This window comes from Sylvia atricapilla, chromosome 3, assembly GCF_009819655.1.
Source record: "Sylvia atricapilla isolate bSylAtr1 chromosome 3, bSylAtr1.pri, whole genome shotgun sequence".
NCBI classification, from domain to species: Eukaryota; Metazoa; Chordata; class Aves; order Passeriformes; family Sylviidae; genus Sylvia; species Sylvia atricapilla.
In genome coordinates, this window is record NC_089142.1 from 102,481,395 (window position 1) to 102,508,546 (window position 27,152).

General features: G+C 52.0%; 2 protein-coding genes across 2 annotated transcripts in view; one reads left to right on the forward strand and one right to left on the reverse strand.

Moving 5' to 3' along the window:
* Positions 1–1,402: 1,402 nt before the first annotated feature.
* Positions 1,403–5,285, forward strand: OTX1 (orthodenticle homeobox 1). Its single transcript, XM_066314388.1, has 4 exons — positions 1,403–1,447; positions 2,620–3,101; positions 3,635–3,786; positions 4,399–5,285. The coding sequence occupies exons 2-4, from the start codon at positions 3,005–3,007 to the stop codon at positions 5,155–5,157; spliced, it is 1,008 nt and encodes a 335-aa protein (XP_066170485.1). The 5' UTR covers positions 1,403–1,447; positions 2,620–3,004; the 3' UTR covers positions 5,158–5,285.
* A 5,857-nt stretch (positions 5,286–11,142) lies between these two features.
* The window catches only part of WDPCP (WD repeat containing planar cell polarity effector), a 103,612-nt gene continuing 87,602 nt past the window's right edge, over positions 11,143–27,152 (reverse strand). Inside the window, exons 13-16 of the mRNA XM_066316460.1 lie at positions 25,321–25,456; positions 18,729–18,823; positions 17,302–17,330; positions 11,143–11,238 (exon numbers count right to left, since the gene is read on the reverse strand). Of these exons, the coding sequence (XP_066172557.1) occupies positions 11,188–11,238; positions 17,302–17,330; positions 18,729–18,823; positions 25,321–25,456 (311 nt within the window). The 3' untranslated portion in view covers positions 11,143–11,187. The remainder of the gene's footprint in view (positions 11,239–17,301; positions 17,331–18,728; positions 18,824–25,320; positions 25,457–27,152) is intronic.

Genomic DNA, 27,152 nt, shown 5'->3' on the forward strand with positions numbered 1-27,152 from the left:
TGAGGATTGGGTAACCGCGGGAGCCGCGGGAGGCTTGGGGGGGCATGGGTACCCCCCGGTGGGTGTGTGGGGCGGGGGGAAAAGCCTCGGGGGGGCTGCAGCCCGCAGGGACCGGAGCTGCCCCGGCGGGGAGAAGTGATGGGAGAAGGCGGCGGGGGCGGGGGAAGCGCAGCCCGAGCCAGGAACTGCCCCGGCAGGAGCGGGGCAAAACGGTGGAGAGGGGCTGGAAGGGGGGAGAACTGCCCCCGCAAACTCTTCCTCCTCCCTCCTCCTGCCTTTGCTTTTTTTTGTGAATGGGCCGCGGCGCCTTTCTTACGGGGAGAAGTGCCCGTGTCGCTGACTTCTGCGGGAGAGCGGAGGAGCTTGCTAACCTCCTTCGCTCTACTACTCATCGGCTCCCTCCCGCCCGGCTTAGACGGTTCCCTCTTCGCACAGGGAAAAGATTTGAAAAGAAGGGGGGGAAAAAAACCCCAAAAAAACTCCGACAACAACAAAATAAAATCGGGGAGAAAGTCCTCCCCCCGGGAGACCGCGCTGCGATCGGGGCCGGCGGGCAGCGCCTTTGAACATTAGCTCGCTTTCAGCTCCACTGCAATTAGAGGGAGTTGATTTGGGGAGACCAACAAAAGCCGCGCATCGGAGCCTCTTCAGAGGTCCGGGGCCGCTCCGCCGCCTGCTCGGCCGCCGCGCCCCGACCCCGCGGCCCCGAGCGAGCAGCGGAGCCCCGCGGAGCGGCGCGGAGGGCCCGGCGTCACCTCGCCCCTGTCCCCGGCGCGCCCGGGCGGGCCCCGCCCGCTCGCCCCCCGCGGCGCCCGGCAGCCCCGAAATTGAGGGCACGCGGGGAAAGGTGCGGTCGCTGTAGTTTAATTGGGATTTTAAAGCACAAAGTTTGGGAGAGCCCGCGGGCGGCGGGACGGGGGGGCCGCGACACCGCCTCCCCTCCCCAGGAGCGCCCTCCGTGCCGGCCAAGGCGGCCGCCGAAACTTTTTCCGCCGTCTCCCCGGGCGCCGGGGACGCGGAGGGCGGCGCGGAGCGGCCCGGGGGGCATCCCGAGGGAGGGGCAGAGCTGCGCGGGCGCGGAGCGGGCCCCCCCCGTCCCCCCTTCCGCACTTCTCCGACAACTCCCAGCGCCCGCCCTCTCCGCGGAGGTGGCGCGGGGCTCCGCACGCCCGTCCCCCGCACCCCCGGCTCCGCCGGCCGGCTCTCCGCGGCGCCGGGCTCGGTGCGCGGGGGAGCGCGGAGCGGCGCGGGGCGGTGCGGAGGAGCCGTCGCCCCGCGCTGCCATTGCCCGGGCGGCTGTCAGTCAGGCGGGGAGCGGCCGGGGATTGGCGCCGGGCTGGTTACGCAGTTGCTTTGCGCGCACATACAAGGGTAGGGCCGGGGGTAGGTGATCAATCCTCATCAGGGCCGCGGCTCCATCGCCCCGACAGCGCGGGCCGCCGGCAAGGTAACGCGGGGCGCCCCGACAAGTCGGGGGTGCGCGGCTCGGCTCCGGGCGGCGCCCCCCCGGCCCCCCTCCCCAGCCCGCCTCTCACCTGCCGGCCCCCCTCGCTCCCTCCCCCCGCCGCGCCCCCTCCGCGCCCCCCGCCCGCTCCGCCCCGCGCTGCCCCGCGCAGCCCCCGCCGCCGCCGTCGGGCGGGCGCTCAGTCGCTCCGCAGGTGGCCGCGCAGGTGAGGCGGGCGGGGGCGGCGGGCACCGCGCTCACCGACGGGGCGGGCGCCGGGACGGAGCGTAGCGGGCCCGCGGCGCGGCGGGCGAGGGGTGGTGAGCGCGGCCGGGCCGGGGCTGCTTCAGGATTTTCTTCTTCGCTCTCTTCTCTTTTACACTTTTATTTCCCCGTTCTCTTCCCCGTTCTCTCCTCCCGGGACGGGCCCGCTCCGCCGCGTCCCCGACAAAGTTATGCAACGCCGGGTCCCGGCGCTGCCGCCCGACCTGCGCCCGGCCCCGGCCTGCGGGGGCACCGCCGAGCCCGCCCGGCATCCCCCGCCCCGCGGGCCGGCTGCCCCGTTCCCCGGCCGGGGGGGGGGTTTGTCTCAGCCTCGGCAGCGGGGGCTGCCCCCGGGGCTGGACGGGGCCGCCGGGGGTCTCTCGGCTCCTTCCTCCCCTCCGCCTTTATCTGCGGCAGTTTGCCCCCGAGCCCGGGCGCCGCCGGGTCTCTCGGTGTCGTGTCCCCCCGCGGGCGCAGTCGGAGTCCCCCGGACGGGCCCCGCCGCCGGCCGGGCCCCGCCGCCGGCCCGGCCCGGCCGCCCCGCGCTGTCGGCTGCCGGCGCGTTCTTTCCTTTTTTTTTTTTTTTTTTTTCCTTTTCCCCTTTTTAACTCTTATCCATTTCTAATTAAAACGTCCCCGTCTGCTCGCTTTTAAATTAATTATACTTCCCTCCTCTGATACCTCCTTTTGATTCCTAATCCAATTATCTTTTTAAATAATTGCTTTATCTCTCCCGATCGCCGGGCACTGTTGCCGCTCGGCACTCGCGCGCGACTCGCCTTCGTTTAAAATAAAATAATAATAAAATTCGCGGTCGGAAGGCGCGGAGCCCCCGCGCCGGGTGGGCGCAGCCCCGCGGGAGCCTCTCGGGCGGCCGGAGCCTCACCCGCTTCTCTCCGCTCTCTCCCCAGGCGCTCCGGCCTCGCCTCCGAGCGGGGAAAGAAATCCGCCTGCTTCTCGATCCTCGTTGTTATTTTGATTTTTTAATTTTTATTATTATTCCTTCGTTTTTGTTTTTTCTCTCACTTTACCTACGATCCCTCGAGGACCTCGTGGCGGTGACGGCGGGACGGAACGAAAAAAACTCCTTTCACGCCGACTTTGTGCTCCGTTTTTTAATTGTCGTTGGCTTTCAATTTTTTTTTTTCCTCTTGTTTGGGGATTTTTTCGGGGGTTCTTTTTGTCAGGTTTTTTTTTTTCCTTATCATTTCCCCCTTCCCCGCTCCATACATTCGATTAGATTTTGATTTTTTTTTTTCCTGCGGGACTTTGGAAGAAAACTGTCCGGCTTCTAGCATGATGTCTTACCTCAAACAGCCTCCTTACGGCATGAACGGGCTGGGGCTGACGGGCCCGGCCATGGACCTGCTGCATCCCTCCGTGGGGTACCCGGGTGAGTGCCCCGCACCGCGGCCCCCCGAGCCCCCCGTGCTCCAGCAGACAGAGGGGAGACACTTCCATCCCTGCGGGTTTGGAGGAGCTGGTGGGGTCGTACGGTTTGTGGTGGGCTGTGGGCTGGTTCTCTGCCTGCACCCCTGCCTGGGGAGGACATCGGGATCTAGCTGAATTTCCCCCCCTGTTCCTGGCGTGTCTTCGTTTTCCCTGGGATTTTTAAAGATAAAGAACTTTCAGATTGAACAACCAACCACCAAAAAAAAAAAAAAATTAATTTCGATACAACGAAATCTCCCCGTAGCTCCTGCCGGAGCCAGGCCTGACCCTTCCCCAGCCCTGTTCCCCTCGTCCTGCCCGCAGCGGGACGGGCTCCAGCCGCCGGGGGTGTGCGGGGACACTGCCGCTCTTTGGGCTGCCCCCCAGGGCCCTGTCCCGGGGCCACCGGGGCTCCCCCCGTGCCGGGGCGTGCGGGAGGTGCTGGGGACCCGTGGTGACCATGGTGACCGGCGTGTGGTGCTGCTCATCCCGCAGCCACCCCGCGGAAGCAGCGGCGGGAGCGCACCACCTTCACCCGCTCGCAGCTGGACGTGCTGGAGGCGCTCTTTGCCAAGACCCGCTACCCCGACATCTTCATGCGGGAGGAGGTCGCCCTCAAGATCAACCTGCCCGAATCCCGAGTCCAGGTACCGCATCTGCGCGGGGGAATCCCGCACGGCTGTGGGATGGGGGAGGCAGGACCACCCCAGCCCAGCTGGCGCTGCTCAGACCGGCTGCTCCATCCACACTCATCCCTGCTTCCTTGGGACAGGGATGAGTGTGGGCTCCCACCTGCTCGTCTGTCACACTGTGGGGACGTGCGGCCAAAGAGGGAGCGCTTATCTTTATCTTTTAATTCTCTTGTGCTAATTTTATTTTTATTAATATTTTTCTGTCACCCTCCACCTGCTCCAGGGCATAGCAGGTGCTGTGCTCTGCTTCCCAGAGCCATTCTCTTTGGTCAGTGGATATTCAGGGCGGTGGGATATGCAGGCAGCAGATCTGTGCCCCAAATCCGTGTTTTGTCACTGTGCCAGGGGTATGCAGGAGCTGGGACAGCCCAGCCCTTGGCCCTGGCCGTCCTTGCCGGCGGCAGGCTCTGGGGTGCCGGGTTTCCAGGCGGGGGTGGGATTGGGGTGCGCAGTGTCGGTGGGAGAGCTGGCGCCAGGCTGAGGGCGCTCGCAGGGTGCGGAGCCCCTTCTGGAGCTGTCCGAGCCCCCCACGCCCCTCGCTCCCCTGCGCCTCGTCCTCTCCCCCAGGTCTGGTTCAAGAACCGCCGCGCCAAGTGCCGGCAGCAGCAGCAGAGCGGCGGCGGGGCCAAGAGCCGCCCGGCCAAGAAGAAATCGTCGCCCGCTCGGGAGAGCTCGGGATCGGAGAGCAGCGGGCAGTTCACGCCGCCGGCAGCGGCCTCCAGCTCCGCCTCGTCTTCCTCCTCCAGCTCGGCCTCCTCGGCGCCCGTGGGCGCCCCGGCCTCTCTCAGCACCCCGGCCTCGTCCATCTGGAGCCCGGCGTCCATCTCTCCCGGCGCGGCGCCCGCGGGGGTGACGGTGCCCGAGCCGCTGCCGCCCGCCGCCGCCTCCTGCATGCAGCGGGCCGGCCCCGCCGCCTCGGCCGCCTCCGCCTCCTACCCCGTGTCCTACAGCCAGGGCGGCGGCTACGGCCAGGGCTACCCCGCGCCGCCCTCCTCGTCCTACTTCGGCGGCGTGGATTGCGGCTCCTACCTGGCGCCCATGCACTCGCACCACCATCCGCACCAGCTGAGCCCCATGGGGCCCTCCTCGGTGCCGGGCCACCACCACCACCACCCGCTGAGCCAGAGCTCGGGCCACCACCACCATCACCACCACCACCACCACCACCAAGGCTACGGCGGCGCGGGGCTGCCCTTCAACTCCTCCGACTGCCTGGACTACAAGGAGCCCGCCGCTGCCGCCGCCGCCTCCTGGAAGCTCAACTTCAACTCCCCCGACTGCCTTGACTACAAGGACCAGGCGTCCTGGCGCTTCCAGGTCTTGTGAGAGACCGGTCACCGTCCCCTCGAGCTGCCGCTGACTCCCCAGCGCCTCCTGGGCAGGACTCTGGCTCTTCATCCTCCTCCTCCTCCCTCTCGGTTAGCAGTGGCGATGCCCTGGGGAGCTCCTGCCGCCCCCCGTCTCTACTGACTGATATTTATTTGCTTCCTGCACCACTCCGCCAGGTTTATTATAATTATTATTTTTTTAAACGCGACAGAAGAGGAGTTTAAAAACAAAACAAAACAAACAAAAAAGAAAATTAAAAAGCCTAGCGTGTCCCCTGCTGCCCCCCCAGCCTGGGCAGAGGTGCAGGCTGGCTCCTGCCCTGCCAGTGCCCCCCCGGCTTTGTGGGGGACCCTCAGCCCCTGCGGGTGTGGAAGTCCCGGCTCTGTGCAGCCTCTTGCCGCGGGGAGCAGCGGGAATGGTGTAAATACTCGGTCCGTTCCAGTGACCACGATTATTTTTAGTTGATGCTGTTGGGTTGGCATTTATCTTAGAGTCTAACATGGAACAGAACGTTAAAAAAAAAAAAACCAAGAAAACAAACAAACAAACAAAATCTTCTTCTTTTTTTTTTTTTTTTCCTTTTAATTTCCATTTTCTTGAACCCTGCCAAAATGATATTTTCCTGGTCTCGTCCTCCGTCCATCCTCGAGGGCTCTGTCCTGGGGCTGAGGGTGAGGGGGGAGGCAGCAGCCGTGGGAGGTGCCCAGAAAGGAGGCAAAAGGGGGAGGGAAAGGCTGCCCAGCTGATCCGCAATCTGCAGACCCAAAAAACCCAAAACTTTCGGGAAAAAAAAAAAATAAGAGGAAAGAAAAACAAAAAAAGCTTCAGAAAAAAAAAAAGTTTTGGTTAATTTTTTGGGGGGAGCGTTGCAGAGATAAGCAGCTCTGGTTTGGGGCTGGGGAGGGGGGAGCGCACGGCTTTCCGGAGTGTGTTTTTTCGGTTCGGTTTTCGTTTTGGTTGTTTGGAGCCCGTTGTGTCGGTGGGTGCGTTGTGGCGGGGTCGGGGCTGCAGCCCCGCGTTCCTGCTTCCCCCGCCCGGGGCTGGCGCTCCCCGGCGCCTTCGCCCCGCAGCGGGGACAGGGACACTTGTACGTGTGACTTTTGACGCCGTAAAACCCCTTCGACTGTAAGGCAACCCCCCCTTCCCCCTCCTTTCTTCCCGCCCGCCCCAATAAAATCTAAACTAATAAATGTAGTGGTGTCGTGTCCTCCTTCCTCCCTCCCGCCTGCTCTTCCTCATCAAACTTCCCTGGGGGGAGTGAGGAGCAGGGAAATATTTCCTTTTTGGGGGGAGGGTCCCACGAGGATGGGGATGTGTATGATAAGTTTGCGAGTGCTCTGGAGGAGCACCCACCGCCACTTCTGCAGCTGCGGGCTGGGGACCCGCTCTTGCGTTAATTGGCGCTTAATTGGTTACGGATTGATTGGTGCCCCGCGGTGCCGATGGGGCTCACGGAATTGCCCGAAAATGCGATTTTCCCCCCAGGATCGGTGGCGCAGCTCCCCAAATTCGGGACCCACGGGCGGGTTTGGGTGCCGGTGGCGGGGAGCGAGGGTCGTTCGGACATGCAGGAGGACCTCTGTCCGTCTGTCCCTCTGTCCTTCTGTCCCTCTGTGCGGGTTCAGCCCCTGCGCTTCCAGCCCCGGCTCCCGCCCGTGCCCTCCTCAGCCGCTGCCAAGGAAGACAAGGAGATGAATTTTTTTCCTCGTGACAATCTCCCCCTCTTTTTTTCCCCCGCTCCGGACCTTCCCTTCAGTTTTTGGGAGCTGCCCCTTGGTGCTGGGGCTGTTCCTGCTTGCACAGCACCGGGGATGGGCGGACCCGCGGCTCCCCTGCTTGGGCCATGGATGAGCTGCTCGGGAGCATCCCCAAATTCCCGTCCTCCTCCCTGCGGCCCTGCAGCAGTGCCCGCTGCGTCTGGGAGCTCCGGGGCTGTGTCCCCAGCCCGGGTGTCCCCAGGCGGCCTCGGGCAGTGGCGGGACCGCGGTGGGGTGAGAGGTTCCGATGCTCTCCGGGGCTGCTTTGGGGAAGGTTTCACATCCCCGTTCCCGCACCGCCTGATCTCTCTTTCCCTCTCCAGCATCCCGGCGGGCACAGAACGGGGCTGGCACGGCGATGCTGCGGTGGGAAAAGAGCGGGATCAGCCCCGGGAACCACCCGTGCAGCCTCGCAGGGTCGTGGCCACGGCAGAGCCCAGAGGCGGGGGTGGCCCCCGCACCCTTGGGTGCAACATGGAGCTGTGGGAGGGGACGAGAGACTGAGTCAGTGTTAGGGGACTTTCCTTTAAATGGTTCTTTTCCTTGTTGTCTCCTTCTGTGCATATGTAGAGAGAAAAGATATGTAAGTATTTTTTCAAAAATTTATCTATAGCTGTACTATAAAATAATTGTTCTCTTCTGCTATCACCGAAGTGTGGCTGTACAGGCAGTTGGAGTGAAGGCCACGTGTGCTGGCTCCAGGTGCATCAGTCTGTGCGTCCCCAAGCCCTTCCTTTAAAGGGGAAAAAGTTATCACAGCTCTCCTGGGGCTGGGAAAAAAATAAAAATCTGTGCTGGGCACAAAAAGAACCGGAGTTGCCCTCCCAGCTTTAGTGAGCACAAGAGAGATATGATCCAGCAGGTGTATAGCTCACAATCCTCCAGACACACACCTTTTGTCTTTGAACAAAAATGATGCACACTTCATCATCCTTATAAATTCTGTTCCACTATAACTCAGTATATAATTCACTGTAACTCCATTATAACTCAGTAAATCAGTGATGCTGAGAGACACAGCCAAGAGGGGAGCCTGAATTTTGGTTTTGGTGATGTGCTCCTAAACCTCTTCATCCAGTGCCCCACAGTGGGGCTGGCTGTGCCAGGGCTCTACTTTGGAGTGTTGGACCCCAAGGGCTGTTTGTGTTCCCCCTTTTTTCCCCTCCTGATTTAGGCACCAGAGACAGCAGGTGAAACACTGATCAGTGGTTTATCCAGCCACTCCCACACTGCACTTTGGGCATTTTCCTGTCCCACTCACACAGACCTGGAGCACGGTGCTGAAGGTGGCTGTGGGTGGCTTTGGAGGCACAGAGGAGACTTGGTCCAGATCACACCAAATCACGGCTGTGCCCTCAATGCTCGGCTCCATTTCCTTCAATTTTTTTTTCCACTCAGTGCCAGCAGAGTGGGCAAAACTTGACTTCCTGGGAAGGGCCATGGCTGGGTTTTGGGGGGCTCAGCACGCTCCCTGTTTTGCAAACTTCTCCCACTGTGGGCTTCCTCAGGGCTGGCACAGGCGCTGCCACCCTGAGCATGAGTCAGGGCAGGTAAGGTGGCACGGTGCCCGGCTCCAGGGGCAGGCACCAGCAGGATTGCCAAGCTTTTTAGGGCAACCCGGTTCTGAGAGAGCTTGGCTCGTGCCTCACCTCTCCAGCAAGAAGGCTGCTGGGTGCACGTCTAAATGTTAGTTATTTTATTTTTATTAAAATGGCACTTGCAGCTGGAGCACGAAGCTGCTGGGGCCCTGCTCCTGCCTGGGCGCTGCAGCTGCCTCTGCACAGGAGTTCCTGCTCCAAAGGCACCCGGGGCTTTCCTGCTGGGAACAGAAAGGCCAGGATTTGGAGGGACACAGGGGAGAACATTCCCCAGCTTGGGCTGCCCTGAGCTTTTTAACGCTGCTGCTTCACGGACCTGGAATAATCCATGACCCGTTTGCTGTTACTGGAGCTTTTGCTCTGTGTCCCTCCTTTGCTGTTGACCCCCCGTGTGTGGCAGGCAGCTGGGCCGGGTGGTGATGGGAACACCCTTAGTGGGCCGTGCAGAGGTGGGCAGAGGCTGGACAGGGTTGCTGCTGGCTGGGGTGACCAACTCCTCCTTTGGGTGCTTTGGGAACTCAAATCATTACATCCGAGCATGACTTAAATGATGAAAGAATCATAACTAAAAGTTCTGTTGTAAGTTTCAGAAGCTGTGCCCACTAACATGGCTTATTACAGTTCTTTTGCAGGCAGCCTCCCTGGCAGGGAGCAGAGAAAACAGGTGATTACAGCTGAATAAGGAACCACTGGTTTGTGGTTTTCCCTGTGCTGACCTCTGTGTTAGCCAGTCGCTGCTAATTCGTGCACTTTGAGCAGCAATTAATGCACATAAAATCCCGTGTTGGTTCCAAACCTGTTTTGATTTTTTGTCAGTGAAAAGTCTGCAGGTGAACCTCCCAGCTGAGGAAGCTGCTGTACTGGAGAGCTCTCCTTTCATGTCTCACTGCCAAATACAAAATGCTGTGGAGAAGGAGGAGGGTGGAAATGGTCACAGGGCTGAAGGCTAAAGGGAAATATCTGCCTGTTTCCAGTTAAATCCCTATTCAACAATTTCTTCTCTTATTTTTTTTTCTCTGGACTGACAGGACTTTTCCAAGAAAACCACGTGAAGATTTTTTTTTTCTATGAAAAACTACAATTTTAGGAAACACCACTCTGGACCTTATGTACATTTCTAGTATCACTTCCTGTATATTTTTAAGCTGAAATCCTCTTAGCATGCAAAGTAAATAGATTATGATATACTGAAGGATTAAGAATCACTGTCTGGTGTCAGATTAATCCCTCATATAGACCATCACTTGTACTGACAGAAATATGGCTGCAATTCAGCAGAATAGCTGCGTGGCACGGTGATGTGTGGCAGCCTCTTAGGCAGAACAAGCCCCCGTCACTGAAGTCCAGCACCCTGCCCTGTGTTTCCCAGAAATTCATTTTCAATCCCGGAGACGTTAAAGGCACGCTCCTCTACCAGCTCAGTGTGGGGAGGTGAGGCAGCAGCTGCTCTGTTTCAAAGCTCTCTTTATTTGTTTTTCCCTGTTGGGTGGCCAAAACCTGACAGGCTGCGACCCCTTGGCTCCCTTCAAACCCCAAACCAAAGTCTCTCTTTGGAATACACGCGTGGAAATGTGTGGATTGGGATGGAGTGCCGAAACAATGCAACCAAAATCACCCATCAGGCAGCAGGATTTTGACTCATAGGGGGAAACGGACTGTAAATATTTTATTTGGGTAAAAAGCAGAATTTTTGTTAATGAAATAATTCTAACGTCTTGTGAGTTTTGTTTTGTTTTTACACTGTGCTTTCATTTTCAGTCCGTGGTACGGATTTGTTCACAGCATAAAACCAACTTCAAGAAACTCGTTGGCTTTGGGTTTCAACCAGCCAAAACTCAAGATTAACCCACACATGTGCCTATGACAGAGCACAAACTATCCGTGTCTGCGCACTTTGTGCTCCATCAGGTGGTGGGAGGAAAGACCCACGATGATGCTCTCCCCTCTTCACTGCCAGAACAAAATCGAGAGGGCTGGCACAGGTTCCCTTCTCAGTGCATTTTCCCTTTGTGGTTAGAGGAGGCAGATTAAAATCTGGACTCCAATGGAATGATGCTTAAGAGGCTCCACATCCTTTTTTTTTTTTTTTTTTTTTTTTCCAAGGCAAAATAATGGTTATTCGACTAAGATGATATATCTAGATATGAAAATTGAGAGCATTCTTTGAAAAACGCTGCTGACTGTGAAAGGCTGCTCTTTCACAGAGGTATCCTGAGTGAAGATCTTATCCGCTGGTATCTCAATAGGAGGGTTTTCAGAGCCTTAAGTGGAAATTCAAATCTGCTTCCAAGTGAAGATTGTAAAAACATATAATGCATGGAGAATTACAGACTTTCTCCTGAAAAGCTTATAAATCCATCCAAGAAAGCCCACCAAATTTTTCACCATTGAGTTTGTACAGTAAACAGGGAACAGCAATTACTCTCTTTTTTGACATCTTTGATGAAAATGCCCCCAAGTTTCCCTCCACAAGCAAACACAGGACACTTTGTGCATGGACCTATGAGTGTGAACTCAGGAATAATTTGGAGGTCTAAGAACAGGGTATTTTCTAAGCCTGGTGTTTGTTTTGTCATCTGCCAGATCCAGGGCTGGCTGGAATTTCGCTGAAGGACTTCTCCTGAAATTCACCCCCTCGGTGAGGTTTCCTCTTCTCTGCTCTGGCAGCTCAGTCACACCAGCCCAAAGTGCACAATTTGGAGAGACCCGCTGTCTCCAGGCTCCTGTGGGGGGAAAGACAGGCAGGAAAGGATCAGGCAGGCTGCAAGGGAGAGGCACTGGGGGATGGAAACACAAAACACCACCCCAACCCAGGGAGAAGAGACAATTCCCTGCCCCACTTTGGCTTGGGAATGAAGGATGTAGCTCCAAAACGGTGAAGGCTGGCTTATCATTCAAGGAAAGGCATTTCTCATCTGGTTTTAAGCCCCTTCACACGCGCCCTGCCCCTGCTGGTCCTGGGAAAACCAGCACGGTGTTCCCTGGGATGCGAGGGGCTGGCAGCCAAGGCTCCACTTGCCTTTGAGACCCCTCACCTGGTGCTTGGAAGCTTATTGGCAAAAGAGAAACTTTGGGGAGGGATTTGTTACCTTTTAATTAGGCTGGGTTAAGGCCAGCCAGGTTTTGAAGCGGGGGATGGCACTTAGTGCTCCTTAAACGATGCGAATTGGTGATTTAAGCACAAATCCCCGTCCTGCACTCTGTGCCTGTGCAGGGTGGAAGGCTGAGCCCTCCGGTTGTGCCCAGGACACGGTGACGGGGAGAAATGTGTGCCACCAGCAGAGGTGATTTCACAACCAAGCCGGGCTAGCGTGCCTGCGAAATGCATGAAATGCTTTGCCTTGGAAAGCGATGGAGTCTAGTGAGTCATTGCTTTCTTTTGAATTACGGATGTGTAGCCAGCCCTTCGTGATGCAAAGAAAAAAGAAATCAAAAAAAATCAAACCTAGGTGTGGGGCTGGAAACAAAGGGAAATGTGTGTTTGTCCTGTCTCGGAGGGCAGGACACTCAGGCTGGCGTGGGAAGAGAGGGTGGGCTTGGCCCAAGGAGGTGGCTCTCAGGGCTGTGCCAGGCTGTGGGAGCACTGGTGAGGGTGGACACAACTCATGTGAGTGACTCCCTACCTCCTTGACTTCAGAAAAGATGGGAAAAAAAAAATCTCCTAACTCTTGGAGCTTCCCGAGGAACCTTTACCAGAGCAGCAGCTCCATCTCATGGCTTGTGCACTTCACCACAGAGATAGAGATCTCCCTCCAAAACAGCAATTCCCTCCAGGACTTCTCTACCTCAGCACAGAGGGAGCAGTAAAAATGCAAGTGCTCCAAACAAAGCTCTGTATGGACATGGAGCTTCCAGCCCTGGGCTTGGTCTCCCCTTGCAGGGAGATGGTGAGAGACAAAACACAACCTCACAAAATCCTCAGAGGGACTTTGAAGCCGATATCCAAGTGTCCCTGGTGTCCACCCGAACCAGTGTTTGCATCCCAGACCCCACCAGGTTATTCCAGTGTGGAAACATGAAGCCCAGCTTCACCACTGAGACTTCTCTCTCTTCAAGGAGCTTTTGAGGTGCTTTCCTTGGTAGCAGCCCTCATGGTGGGGCTGTGTGGATGTGCCTTGGGCTTTGGCTGGCTTCAGGCTTTCTGGGGGCTCTCCTTGCTCTCCGAATGACACTTGCTGGAGGTTTCAAAAAAGATGATTCTTTTTTCCCCAGTAGAGCCCAGAAGAGCATCAGTGGCTGAAGGTAAGGAAAGGGTGGCTCATTTGTCCCTAGAGCTGTGTCAGGGCCTTATTCAGAGGGGTTTCTGCTGGTGATTGCTCTGAGGATCAAGAGTGAATGGGCACATGAATGCAGGCTGGAAAAAGACTCCACACCATGTTTGACCACGGAAGAGTTCAAGGCTGTTTGGGCAGGTCCCTGTTGCTCAAGGTGCAGAATCTGGAGTGCATCAGGTGGGTGTCTGACCCGGGTTTGTGATTTGTGCCTCTGTCTGGGGAGACTTGAGCAAGAATCCAGCCCTGTAGACCTACCTGCTTGCTTGTTTAAAAAATACCTTTAAAAAAATCCTATTTGCAAACCTCTCTGGTCACACTAAAGCAGACTGGCGGTGTCGTGTGGGAAGCTGTGATGTGGCATGAAGCATGTGGAGGTATTTCATGTTAATCAAAGGCTGAAGAGTGGTAAGGACAGGAATCCTCCCCTGATACCTGCTGAAGAATGGCAATGGCTGGAATCCTCCTCTGATAACTGCATCTTTCCTGCTGTAGCACCCCGGCAATAAAAGGTGGCGTAATAATTTGATAAAAGTTGATTTTCACCGTGCAGGAAGAGGGCTCTCCAGGAACGGTGGCAGCCAGCACTGCAGTGCTGCTCCCCGTGGTAATGAGCTGCTAGTCCTCCAGAAAAGGAAAAACATGAATATCCTGACAGCAGAGCATCTACTCATGCCCTGGAGAGTTCAGATCGTGGGGCTTTTCATGGTAATGATGTGGTCCCGCTCGGCAGGCGAAGGGAGGAGCGGGAGGGGAAGGCACACCCTGTAATTGAAAAGCCACTAACTCATCTGGGACCTGCAGGGATAGCAGGATGGAGGCAGTGGTTTGTGCTCTGTCTCCACAGGTCTGAGGCACAACAGAGGATCCTTCTGCTCTCCTGGAGTGGGAAATGCAGGGAAACCTCTTCTCTGCGCCGCCGTGTTGCTCCTCCCAGGAGGCTACGCTTTTTCTCCTGGGATTATTCTCAAGGGCATGATGAAAGTGGGAAAGGACAAGAGTGGGAGAGAGGAGAATAAATGAAGGAGCCCCAGGAAATTATTTTAAACACTTGTTTTATTCAGATGGAGACTGCCTGGTTCCAGGCTGCAGGAACGACTGGGTGGGAGGACGTGCCTGTTGCTGGGATCCATAGGTACCACTCCTTTTCACTGGGAATGCCTTGTTTCCCCTGAACAGCAGAATACAAAACCATTCTGCTGATAGCTGAGTGTAGTAAAATCATCACCTGGTAGCCCTAAGGAGCCATTGGCCTCAGTGTCTTAAATTTTCTGGTAGAAGATCAGTCCCTGGTCCAGGAACAAGAGAGCAGCTGAGATTAACATTTCCCAAAGGGTCTTGTTTGTACCCAAGGAGGTGACCAAGGTGTTTGGAGCCTTGATTTCACTGATCCAGGACTGGGTGCTGCTACATGGAAACCCTGAACTAACCTACACAGTTGTTCAAGATCATCAAATCCCAGAATAACAGGGACCAGGAGGGAACTCTGGGACCACCCTGCTCAGAGCAGCAAGGCTGGGCTGGGTCCCACCTTAACTTCACCTCCAGGATGGAACATCAACACCAAATCCTGGCCACTCCAAAAATCCAAATAGTGTGGATGGGATTTGCTTCAGCCCTGTTGCCTGAGGAGCCATACCCAGGCAAGCCACGCACAGGGCAAGGAAAGCTGCAGCTTTTCCTTGTTCCTCCACCATCTGTCTTCATCCCCACCTTTGTGCTCAGTGGTGAGATCCTCTGGCAAAGCCCCACGGACTGTACCTGTCCTACTGCCAGCTGAGAACACCTCAGCAGCCCCTGCCCACCATCACTCACACCACAGGGCTGCAGGCAGGACACAGGTGACCTGTGCTGGTGCTGGAGGGACACAGGTGACACCCATGTGGCAGCACAGCCTTGCCTCTGAGCCACTTCTACTGCTTTCCTGCAGAAAACAAATCTTGTTGAACAGCTTGAGCACGGCTTGGCTGTGTGACAGCCAGCTGCTCTGGCAGGTCACTGGGAACAGTCTGTTGCACGATCTCTGCAGTTTCAGGGAGGAGAAGCTTCCTCATAGCTGAGAGCAGCAGCGAGTGAGGAGGTCAGGGGCTGGGATGCACCTACAGAGGACAGAGCCAGGTCAGATCCATCCCTGCTGAGGCCTCAGTGGCCATTTGGGCTGGGAATGGGCCACCTCTGGCTCCAGCCTTTCCCCAGAGAACCGGCAAAGGAGGGCAAAGCAAATCCTCCAGCTGCCAGCTGCAGGGATCTCCCTGCAGGATTGCCTGTGCAAGAAGGGCCGGGTTTTGGGTGTGCTCCCCTTGGGTGGCACCAAGCCCAGTATTGTGTGAGCTCCTGCTGAAGCAACGTGTGGGAAGTGGTGTCAGGGGGATGCCAGCCTGGGGAAGCAGGGGGGTGACGGTGGCACCTCAGGAATGGGCTGTCCATCATGCAACAGGCTGCTGGCGGTGTCCAGGGGAAGAGGTTGGATTTGGGATGGGTTGAACTAAAAGCCACACATCAGTCCAGCTGGAAGGATCTGGGAGAGAGCTGGGGTTGTTTAGCCTGGAGAAAAGGAGATTCAGGGGTGACCTTGTCACACTCTACAACTTCCTAAAAGGTGGCTGTGCTCAGGTGGGGTTGGTCTCTTTTTCTAGGCAGCACTGACAGAAGGAGAGGACACAGCCTCAAGCTGTGCCAAGGGAAATACAGGTTGGATATTAGGGAAAAGCTTTTCATGGAAAGAGTGATAAAATATTGGAATGGCCTGCCTGAGGTGGTGGAGTCACCATCCCTGGATGTGTTTAAAAAAGACTGGATGTGGCACTTGGTGTCATGGTTTAGTTAAAGTCTTGGGACATGGGTTGGACTCGATGATCTTGAAGGGCTCTTCCAATCCAGTGATTCTGTGAATTCTGTGAATCTGCTCTGATTTGCTGCGTGCTGGTTCCTGTGCTGGTACCCAGCTGCTGCAAGACTTCTGAATTTCCACATGCCATTAAAAGTCAGGACAAAACATTGATGGAAATGTTTTCTCCATAAAGTTAGTGTTACATGGATGGCTGTTCTTCTCCCAAAACCCTGGTGTGCACTACAGGCTCCCCTTACCCTGCCAGCCATCTTCCCCTGCAGCCTTCCTTCCCAGAGCAGCTCAGGTGGAAGTGCCCCATTTTCCTGGGCACAAGCAGCTCTGTGATGTGTGCTGAAATCAAACTCCCAGGTCACAGAGGTCACACTTTGACCCACCAGCTTTTAGCAACGGTGACCATTCAGTTGCAGTAACTTTTTGGAACCAGAGAATGCTTTAACCACTCCCTTGGGTAAGTCCTTAAGGACGTGATGGCAAAGCTTTCTTCTCCTCACACAGAACGCATGTTTGGTTTTGAGGATTTCATTGTTATAGCCCAGAGATTTTAAAATTACCTTCTCAGTTTATCAATCCAACTGCTCATGTGAAGGCAAGGAGATCTTCCACAGAGCTCGGGGAAGGAACAGCTGGCTAACCCAGCTGCAAACCCAGGGGTCCCACCAAGGTCTGCAGACCATCACTGCTGCTGTGCTTTACCTCACCCTGTGTCCTAAGGCCACCAAGCCACCCAAAGGCCAAAGGAGAGGTGCTGTGAGATGAGGATTTCCCTTTGGTGTGACCCTGGCGTGGTGAACTCTGGTCCCCAGCCCGTGCCCATCCTCCACCCAGTGCAAATGCACAGGGGCCTGCAGGAAGCTGCAGAGGTGGGGCTGCTGTGTGTTCTTCCTCAGTGCTTCAGGACTGGTAGAACAGCTCTTAGAGCACAATTTTACTTGGCACGGGCTGGTTTTGTAATGAAAGAAATAAATAAGTGCCATCCTGCTCCGCTGGGAGGTTGAAGTGTTTCCTTTCTTTTTTTTTTTTTTTCATGATCTGTTTGCACTGAGGCCAAACACTGAATACTTTGGCCTCAAAAACAAAAGTTTAAACAGGAATTGCAATTGGAAGGAGGCTAAAACACAGGCAATCTCATGCCTTCATCCGTGCTGCCACGGGATTTATTTTACAATTTGTTATATTTTATTTCAGTTTTTTCCTTTTAAAGTAGAACTGAGTTTGTGCTGCGTGCTGCTGACTCATCAGCTCCGGAGAGAGGCTCGCCCTATATCTGTGCTCTGTGTGCAACCCCACTGGCTCCCAACCACCTGGAATCCCAAACCACACCAGGAGGGAATGTCCCCGTGGCAGTGAAGGACATGGAGCAGGGTAGGGTAGCATCTCATTCCTTTTCCCTGCAATCTTCCTCTTGGAAGTGCCAATCCAAGCTCTGGTTAGCTCATGTGAGATAAATGTGGATGGGAGGGTGAGACTTTTACGTGCTGTGCTCAGCACAGAGCAGCAGGTGAAGCCCTACTCTAGCAGAACTGTACAGGAGCATTTCTACCAATTCCAGCAAGAGCCCTGCAGGCAGACAGCTTGCAGGGACAGGCTTGGGGAGTTTCAGGAAGCTTCGAAATAGAGTAAATAATAATAGGCAGAAATAAAATAATAAATCAGAAATGGGTTACCTGCTCTGAAGGAATGGCTCTCATATTTCCTTCAAAAAGAAAAAAATCAACAAAAATGCACCATGTTATTTACAGTCCATTTAACTCACTGAAAAACCCAAACAAACAGAGGTATTAGGAGGCAACTTCTACTTTTTTTTTTTTTTTTGATAAAACAAAGCTATTTTATATCATGTTATTCAATGGGTGAATTCAAATACTTAACATATTGCTTACACAAGTCTATACACGCAGGATAGGTATATTCCCTCAAACACCACAACAAGTTAAAGCAACCATTTATTTTTGTGGATGAGGCAGTGTGGAGATGCAAAATCAGGGATCCCATGTAGTCCCAGCTCGGTGGAGAGCTGTTGCAGGACTGGGATGGGCAGTCTGGGACAGTGGTGGCTGCAGGATCTCCTGTCTTGGGAGGGCTGGGAGCTGCCAGCTTGCTGCAGGAGCTGCTTCAGGATGAGGCTTCATGTTACAGCTTGAGCCAAACTAACAGCTGCCAACATCAAAAAGGAGTCCTGCTGCAGGCTGTGTCCTTCTGCCCCACACAGGGCAGCTTGGTCCATGGGATGGACAAAAGCCCACGGGAAAGGAAATTAGCAGCTCTTTTGGGTTGGGGAAAGGCAAATGGGGTTTTTTGGGAGGTTGGGTTAATGTGCTGTCAGCTCCCTGCATGGAGGCTGTGGGTGGAAGAAGATGGTGAAGGGGCAGCAGGGCTGTCCCATTGTGGCTGCTGGCTCAGCTTCACTGCAAGGTGGAAATGTATCGGTAAGTGGTTTGTGTGAAAGGATCCCTTTCAGCCGTGGCTGTAGGAAGCAGCCTGGAGATTGGCTCTGTTCCTACCTGCCTGTCATACAGCCACGGGACACCCGGACAGGGCAGGAGATAGAAATCCCTGTCTCGCCCCTTGTGCAAACACTCTGACCTATCCCTGCCCGGCTGTCTTCATGGGACAGCTCTTCAATCCCGCGCTGGGCAGCTCCTCTGCCGCACTGCTGCCCTCCCCGGGCTCTGCTGTGATGGGAATGATGCCTCCCAACAGAGGCAGCAGCCTTGTCTTCCTCCAGAGCCCGCAGGAACCGCGGGCGCTGCCGCTTCCCAAGGCATGGAAGCGGGGAGGTTCTCCTGCTGCTGGCTCCTGCACAGAGCCACAACAGCTGGAGTAACAAACCCTGCCTGTTCGTGTTAAATCAGGGGTACTGCTGCAAGATAAGGAGATTCAGGTGATTGGTTGACTTATTCCACTTGCCATGAGCCAGCAGCTGAGTCCTCCTGCCTTTCCCTGCTAGGAATACACAAACCAAGTTCACGCTGCAGCGCCTTGTTTGTTTTTTTTTTTTTTTTTCTCCTGGACCCAAACGAATTTTCAAGCTATGGATTACCAATATTCCTAGCTTCCCCTGGGCATGTTTGAAAGAGATTTGTTCACTTACCTTCCTGGCTGCTGGAGAAGGTCTTCTTGATCAGGGAGGCGGTGTGGCCATCCGCTCCAGGCTCAGTGTCCTCTGCCTGTCGGCGGCTGGTGGGTCTTGGAAAACAAAACAGAAGTGGTAGAAGGGGAGGGAGCAGTGACTGCAGAGCTGGGGAGACGCTGCAGAGCAGAGCAAAGCTGCTATATTTGTTTTCTATCTTTTCAAGTACCCAGCAGCCGGTGTAATTTCCTGGTTGCAGAGTGCAGCTCTTTTCTGTCAGATGCCAGTAGGCTTGTTGACTGAGCATCACTAGGATCACTCATTTGGCCATGCAGTCACTCCAGCACTGTCCTGTCATTCACAAATGAGGTCTAAAGCCACTGGTTTTTTTGAGTAATTACAGTTTTGCTAAGCAGGACAGGCTGGGGATGTGCAGTGCACATAGCAGGCACCAGGCACTGCTGGCAGCCCTGCACAGAGGAAGTTGGGCAGATTGCCCAGGAGAGGAGGATATCAGACCCAAAATGCAGCACTGATTTTCTCACAGTTTTGTCCGTACACCACTTTAATCACTGAAATCCAAGTTGTGAAGGAGGTGCAGGGAGGAAAGCATCAGCTATGTGTTACGGAAAACGCAGATGGAATTTTACTTTTTTTGTTGTTGTTGTTTTTCTAGTCTTGATTTCTTCAGTCATCATTAATCTCTGCTTACACAGGCATGTGGAAAAGGCAATCCATTCCCAGTGCTGTTGAACTGGAAACCTGGAGGCCACATTGTGCCATCTTGGCTTGCTGACTCGCCACTCGTCCTTCCATCCACAACCTGCCAAGCGCTCAGTGAAGTCCAAGGCAGCACCGCTTTCATCACGAATGAGTCAAGTAGAGAAAATAAACTAAACATCCCATGCCAGGCCAGCCGGGAACTCTTTGGGAAGGATTCTCATCATCTGGGCAGCTTTTTCTCCTCTGTGGATGTAGTTATGTTTGACTCAAGGAGTGTTTTACTCAAGGGTGGCTTTCAGGTATGACACTGGTGTAGCCGTGAGAATAAAAATGTGAAGACTTTTGTGCGGCACCCAATTTCTTCTCTGCCACAGTGCAAAAGCTCACCCAGCTTTGATAATACAAATAATACATCCCAGGGATAAAAAGCCCTTTATTACTGATGAGAACATAAATAATTATAGAAAAAGCTGAGATTTTTCCCTGTGCCATTGTCTGCCCACCACCAGCTGGAAGACAGCTATGCCAGCAGCTGGGCACATGTAAAGCAACTAAAAGCACCTCTCCTCATCAGCTTTCCTGAGACACTTTTAAGCTGCAGTAATGCAACTCCCCCATCACACTAAGCTTTATTGGTTCAGTGTAAGAAACTAAGAAACTTCATTGGAGACCAGATTATGCCGGTTGCAAAAGCAGAGGGGGGAATTCTTCTGCTCTTCAACCCCATTATCTCCTCTGCAGTGTCTTGATCAGCTTTCTTACACACAGCCTCGGATTCTGCCGAGACCCACAAATTGCTTTTTTGGCTGCCAAATTGCCATAACCCTTCTATTTTTATGTTTTAAAAGAGCTTAAAACCCTCCATCCTCTTTGGATGTGTCTTTAAAATTGACCAGTACTGGGAGGATTTCATGTATATCCGAAGGCTTAGAAGAAGATGTTACCTCTACTGAGCTTCTAGTTTTACAGTCAACAGACATGAAAAGCCCAGCGGGGATAAAAGGAACTTAACCAGTTCAGTCTAATGCATATAAATCTACCTAAGAGCTCAAGGCACTGGAAGTACTCAATGCACTACATTTATCTGAGTCTAAGATACAGAAATGGGTCTTCAGCCCACATGCCACATGTCCCATTTTGATGCCAAGTTAATATGAATTAAGAGACTGAGATGAATAAACAAGGTCAGTCTGGGCTGGGCCAAGTTGAATCAATGTAAAATAATTGTCAGTATTTTCTGTCAGCAACGCTGGTTTATCTTGGCTCAGGATTCTCGGTGCTATAGATTATAAAATGTTTTCAGTGGAACAGTTGGCAGACATTTTATTGATTTTTCTTTGTTTTGTGAATGCTGGAAAAATTTCCATTAAGTATACACGCCATTCATGTGATGAAGCCAAATTGCTTTTTCAAACTTTTCTTTCTTCAAGTGTGCTAATGCGTTAATACATTAGCAATCTAATTTGATCAAGAGGACCTTTGTCTGGAATCAAGAGCCCATGGAGCACACCTTGATGCATCTTGAGCACTTACGGGCTAAGAAGAGTTAATTCTGTATTTTCAAAGTTTAACTGACTGATTTATTTGCCCCTCTGAATTTGGCAATGTATTATCTCAGTTCTCCAGATGTAGAAATTGAGAGTGCAACTTTGCACAAAGCCATCTACATCTCTTTGTTGTTGCACTCTTGAGGGACATGAAGCTCCTGGGCTGAGCAGTGGTGAAGGATGAGAAGGAAGAGAAGGAAGAGAAGGAAGAGAAGGAAAGAGAGGGAAGGCTGCAGCAACCAGGCAGGAACAGCACTGGACCCAGCTGAGCTGCTGGATCCCACTTCTGACATGAATTTCCTCCACCACTTTGCCACATCCCTGCATCACATCCACTAATAGAGTTAATTTGGAACTGAAAACTGCTCAGGCAGATAGAAGAGCTGGCAGGATTACACCTGGACCTGGCAGATGTTATTCCTCAACCTATATTCCTGCTATTTTAAGGCTGGGTTTGTTTCCTGGTTAAAGAGGACTTTTGAAAAAGGTAGAAGCCATAATGGTGATGAATGTTTATTTTAACTGCACAGAACAGTCAAGTTGGAGTAAGAAATCTATTTAATGTCGTTTTTTATGTGACACACAAAAGGGGATGCTGTGGGACAACTCTTAATTCCTTCTCTCTATGCTGGTTTAATAACCAACACACAGATCTGAAAGATGCTGTTAGAACTTTCTAAGGTTTGGTCAGTGATGCTACAGATTCAAAATATACAGACATGCTCATGAGCTTAAATAAGAACTTCATTGAGAAGTAGGAATGTGCATATTTTTAAATACAAAATCAACAAGGAAGTTTTATGATAAAAATCACTGTGATGATAAACACTTTTGCCTTCTATCCCAATCACTTGTATTGAAATAATAGATAGCCTAATTAAAAGGGGAGTAGTTCTGGCTTGGGGAACGGGGACTAGGTAGATGGATAATGGGCTAAAAACCCCTCCAACCCAGCTTCACACACATCCTGACACTGCCAACAAATGGAAGATATTTAAGATATTGGGAGATTAAGCCCACAGAACATTATGGCAAGGAAAGAGAACGACACACTGATGGGAAGGAAACCCACAGTGCGCTTACCAAGGCCAGAGGCAGGGCAGTGAGTGCACTCACAGCTCTGTGTGACTCTGGTGCCAGACTCTGACATGGTCACAGGCACTCACTGGTTGACTCATCCAGAAATAATCAATCAGTCAATCAGCTCCTTTTGTGTGGCTGAGAGGATCAGCATTGCTACCTTGGTCCTCTGAACAACAGCACCCAAAATGTTCTCCTCAAGTACAGGCTTCTGCTGCAGGGTTATGCTGATCAAAACGTTTTCATAGGCAGATAACAAGAATAATGGGAGGACAAGAACTTCCAGGCTAAAATGGCTGACACTTGGAAGGAGAGAAGGCAATGGTCAATGCCAAATGTAAGCCAGAGGTGAGATCTTGATCTTATAAAATTGTTCCCTGGGCTGTGCATTGTTGATGATTTTTAACTGTCCTTTTTAATGTCAGAGTGAAAGAAATCAGGTAGCAAATGAAATGCTGCTTTCTGGAATGTTGGCCTGCAATCTTTACTGCCCATAACTTTGTGTGTGGCTCAGAAAGCTGACTACAGCTCTCCTCTGGCAGCAACACCACTGCTGCTTCCATAAAACACTATGGAGTTAATCCAAGAAGAAGTTCTTAAAGAAATAAACCCTTGAGATTGTTTTATGAATGATTATTTTGTTTCCAGTCTTTTCTGTCCATTTTCTGTCCCTGTCTTCATCTTCAATTCTTCACAATTCTTTGATCAAGAATTCTCTACAAATCCATTTCCCACAATCCAAGATGATGACTTTCCTGGAGATGACGACCTGAAGAGTTAGTTGAAGTGACCTTTTAATCACACAGCCTGAAAACTGGGCTTCAGTTACACAAGTTATGTGCAGATGTCAAACTCCCTAAAGGGCATCAGGAACAAGGTTTATCAGGCAAGTGAAACCTAAGTGTCTTCTGCTAGTCCTCACAGGGCCCTTGCTGGTGACTTCTGCCTGGATTTAACCCATGAGATATGCCTCAGCTGTCCCAAGAGCTGAGACACAAGGAAGAAAGAAATATGTGCTGGAGATGAGCTCCCAGAAAGCTGAGTGAAATGCAGATTTGGGACAGCACCTGGGACTGACAGGTTGTGTTAGAAATGCAGTAAGGCAGTAATTATTGTGTGACTAGCTGGTACAAAGATGTAAAGCCAAGGCAGATATCAATAGAAGAAAGAAAGAAGAAAGGACAGCCATTGGATACTCCTGCTGAAGAACTGTGAAGTCCTGGTGTGCTCTCTTACAGGAACTTAAAGAACCACTGCTATCCAGGAGAAGCCAGTTACAAACCCAGAAGTCTCTGGTAATGCTGGAGTATCTGGGACAGAGAGATGAATGCAATGACTGCAGAACAGAGAACAGCCCTATTTATGTAGGGCCCCAACGCTAAAACTTCCTTGCTTCACAGAGATTTCTTCACATGAAGAAGTCTGATGCAGACTAGGCAGCAGATGAGCAGTAGAAGAGCAACTCTGTGAAACTGGAGGCAAACCAAGCCACAGCTGGGTGCTCGTAACCATCTGCGGCTTTCTTTACACACAGGGAAGAGTCACCTGTGCCTCAGCAGGTGACCTTCCCAGCAGGCTGGTGTGTTGTCACAGGGAGTGCCTTCGAAACCTAAATTCTTGTTGGCAGGCTTCAAGCAGCTGTGGCCAGCCAGGAGAGCCGTGAGAAGTTTTTTTCCACAGCATTGTAAGTGGTCACCAAAACCTCTGGCCTCTCCCAGCGGAGGTCAGCGGCATCTCCAGGTGTCCACAGGCAGAGGAGCTGGAGCTTGGGTGGGAACTTGCTTCATGCTCTCCATTGGGAAATCCCAGCCATTTTTGCAGCTCTGGTGATTGCAAGGAATGGCTCCTGAGGCTGAGCAGTCCATGGTGACCCACCTGGGTTGGTGCAGGCAAAGGTGGGGAGCCCAGGAGTCGGGGCAGGGTTGAGCTCTCAGCCTCTCTCCCGAGACGCCTGACAAAGGCAGAGGTGGGACTGCCAGAGGTGTGTGAGTCACAGCAACCTCTGAAAGGGAAAAGGTGAGCAGCAGGGAGGGAGGATGGCGTGTTTATACCTTGGGATCAGAGGCGTGTTGGGATCAGTCTCGGCTCTGGTGCGCTGCTGAAGGAGCTCCTTTTATTGGAGCACTTGGAGAGCCCTCTGGAGACAGCGCAGCCTCCAGCATGGAGACTGTCTCTATAATTTGCCCACTACTTCATCCCAAAAGTTAAGAAGAAATAACTGTGCACTTTGTTTTTAAAGTCAGGCCCACCTCCAAACCCATTAGATAGCTCTGAAAGCTTTAGAGCATGTCCCATATCCCAAAAGTTGTAGGCAATGCATAAAAAAAATACTTCACTCGTGCTGTGCAGATTGTAAAATGAATTTAACACCAAATACTGAAAAAGCTCAATGTCCCCATGTGAAGGGAGACAGAAAACTGGTTAATTCACAGACTTCCAGAAAGAGAAGGAAATGTGTGTTTTGCCCACGTGAACTGTGTGTTCAGCACAGTTGCGTACAAATGGCTGGGATGAATGCAATGTGGAACTTCAATGCCATACACCAGATTTACTAAAACCATTCCTACAGACAGTAGGCACAGAAAATAAAAATAAGTCTATATAGTTCACATTTATAGACTCACTGGGAACAAATAACTGCTTTTTTTCTTTTCTATCAAGAATGCACAAAGAAAAATAAGAGAAACAAATGCTTTTTGAATCTTTGCAGAAGAGCTGTTTCTTTTTAATTTCCCATCCCTTGCAAGGTGGTCTGCAGGTTCACTAGCAACAAAAGCGTTGGAAAAAAATCCCAGTTATGAGAACTGTTGCTTCTCTCCTAGCTAAGTTCAAGGTTTTAATCAGCTTCAGAAGAAGGGCATTCTCAAAAGATCTTCCCAGGGATTTTGATTACAGGTGATGTGCTTATAGAAATCTGTAAAGATCATGTCAGGTTTTTTAAAGTTCTGTTCACCATCTTCAACCTTTTATTTGCTGCATTTCCATTGCTGTATTTCTCTTTCCTCCACATTCAACAAGCAAGGCTGCCTTTGCCCAGATGATTTAATTTGAAAATGGTTGTCTTAAAAGCTTGTAAACTCACTATGTTTCTGGAGATTTCTTTGTGTCTATGCCTGAATTTCCATGTTTTTCTCAGTTCTTAGTGTGTTAATATTTTATTGTACTTACAGTCATGATGCAGGCAACAACTGCAGTTGTCAGGAAGTCAACTGTTTGATATTTCAGACTATCAAATACATGTTTTGAAGCAGCTCACAACTCACCTGTGGGAGCAGCTCTGCACTGGTGGTCTGTCAGCAGGGCCAGGGACGGGCGGGTTGCATCCTCCTCCTTGCTCTGGAGATTGGTCAGGGAAAGCTTCACAAGATGGGTCATCTTCTTCTGGCTGCCCTAGAAGTTCTGTTAACATCAATCAAGACATGGTATCACCATTACTTCATCTGAAAGTCCCAACCAAGCTGCCAACCATTTGCCTTGCAGGCCCATAAGGACAAGGGTGTCCTCTCTTGCAAGGGATCAAACTGAAATGAGACCCATGTGCTTCCCCCTTGGCTTTTCCCTTGGAAAGGAGGCCAAGTACCCAATGGCCAGCCACAAGAAACAGGTCCTAGAGTTTTTGAAAGGCAGAGACTGAGTGTGTATTGGTTGAAGTCAGTAAGGAGGAAATGCCTTCTCTAAATTGTCACCTACGGAAGGTCCAGCTGGCTGCCAAAGGCTGCTGCATGAGCATTTCCCTGTTGCCATAGGGATCAAAGTCTTATCTATTGGACAAGTTCCCCAGAGGGGTATGTGTAACTCCTTCTTTTAGAAATAAAGATTTCCCTTAGCTTTGTTTTAAAATATTTTGGTTCATAATCAAGACCTGAAGTCTCCAGTAGGTGAAGCATGGACATCCAATTCACAAGTTCCACTCTGAGCCCCATGGTAAAGGAAATTGTTTAAAAATATTTGAACCACTTAAAAATATAGAGGAAGAATTGCATATTCTAGGTCTGAGACTTAAACTAAATAAAAAAAGATTAATCAAACCACAGGCTAGCAGACATTGGATTAGGGAAAAAAATATCCTGTTAGAGATAAAGACTTTAAAATATTTTTCTCAAAATCTTAAGACCCTTCTGCATTTTTTTCCTCTCCAAATCTTGTTCTTGTCTCCTTGTCCTCTGCCTTCTTGGATCCTGTATAAGCTGATCTGCATGATCCCCATGGTGGCACCATGGGCAGTGGGGAGGAGGTAACACCCTGGCGACTGCTGCCACGCTGCTGGATTTTCCATTTCACCTGGAGACCCAAAACATTCACTGGCTTAGGAGGGCAAATCTTCTTGTAAGAGTTTCTGAACCTCCAAGCCCTAAAAATCCAGTGGGATTGCTGTGAATTATTCCTACTCTTCATGCCACCTAAATATTACTGGTGGGTGAGGGAGGGTGAAGTGTGGCCAGGTCTGGCTTTCCCAGGTAGCTGATGTTGTCTGTCTGTGCTGCTGATTCCCACATACAATGTGGGAAATGTTTCAAAGTGGCCAGCTGGGTTGAAGGCACCACACCTCAAGCATGCATGCCACACTACAATAAATAAAGGTGCTAAATAAACCAGCACTGGTGCAATTTCTCCTTCCTCTCAAATAAAAAAAAAAAAAAAAGTCAAAGAAGAAATAAAAGCAGTATGGGCAATGCTTTATGTCTCAGAAACTCAAATCCAGGGCAAGGAAGGGAGGTTTCTCTGGAGGTCTCCTCTTGGAGCACTGCAGAATGAGAAGCCAAGGGAAGGAGAGGAACAGTATTAAGAACTTATAAAGGTTCATGAGAAGCTGCTTTTCATATCCATGAAGAGCTCTGGGAAAGGGCTTGAACAAAATTCCTGTTGATGGGGAAAAAAATAATTAGGTGAAATCCACCGCAGGTCCTGTGGCACAAACTTTGACAGTCTCTGCTTTGGAACACAGCTCTCACTGCTGTGCTCCCACCTGGAACTGAGTCTTTGGTCCTGGAGGGCCTCTCTCCTCACTTGGCCAGAGTTTGTTAAGAAACAGAGTGTTAAACCTTCGAATTTGCAAAATGTCAAAGCTCAGATGTACAGTGTGAGTCAAGCATCT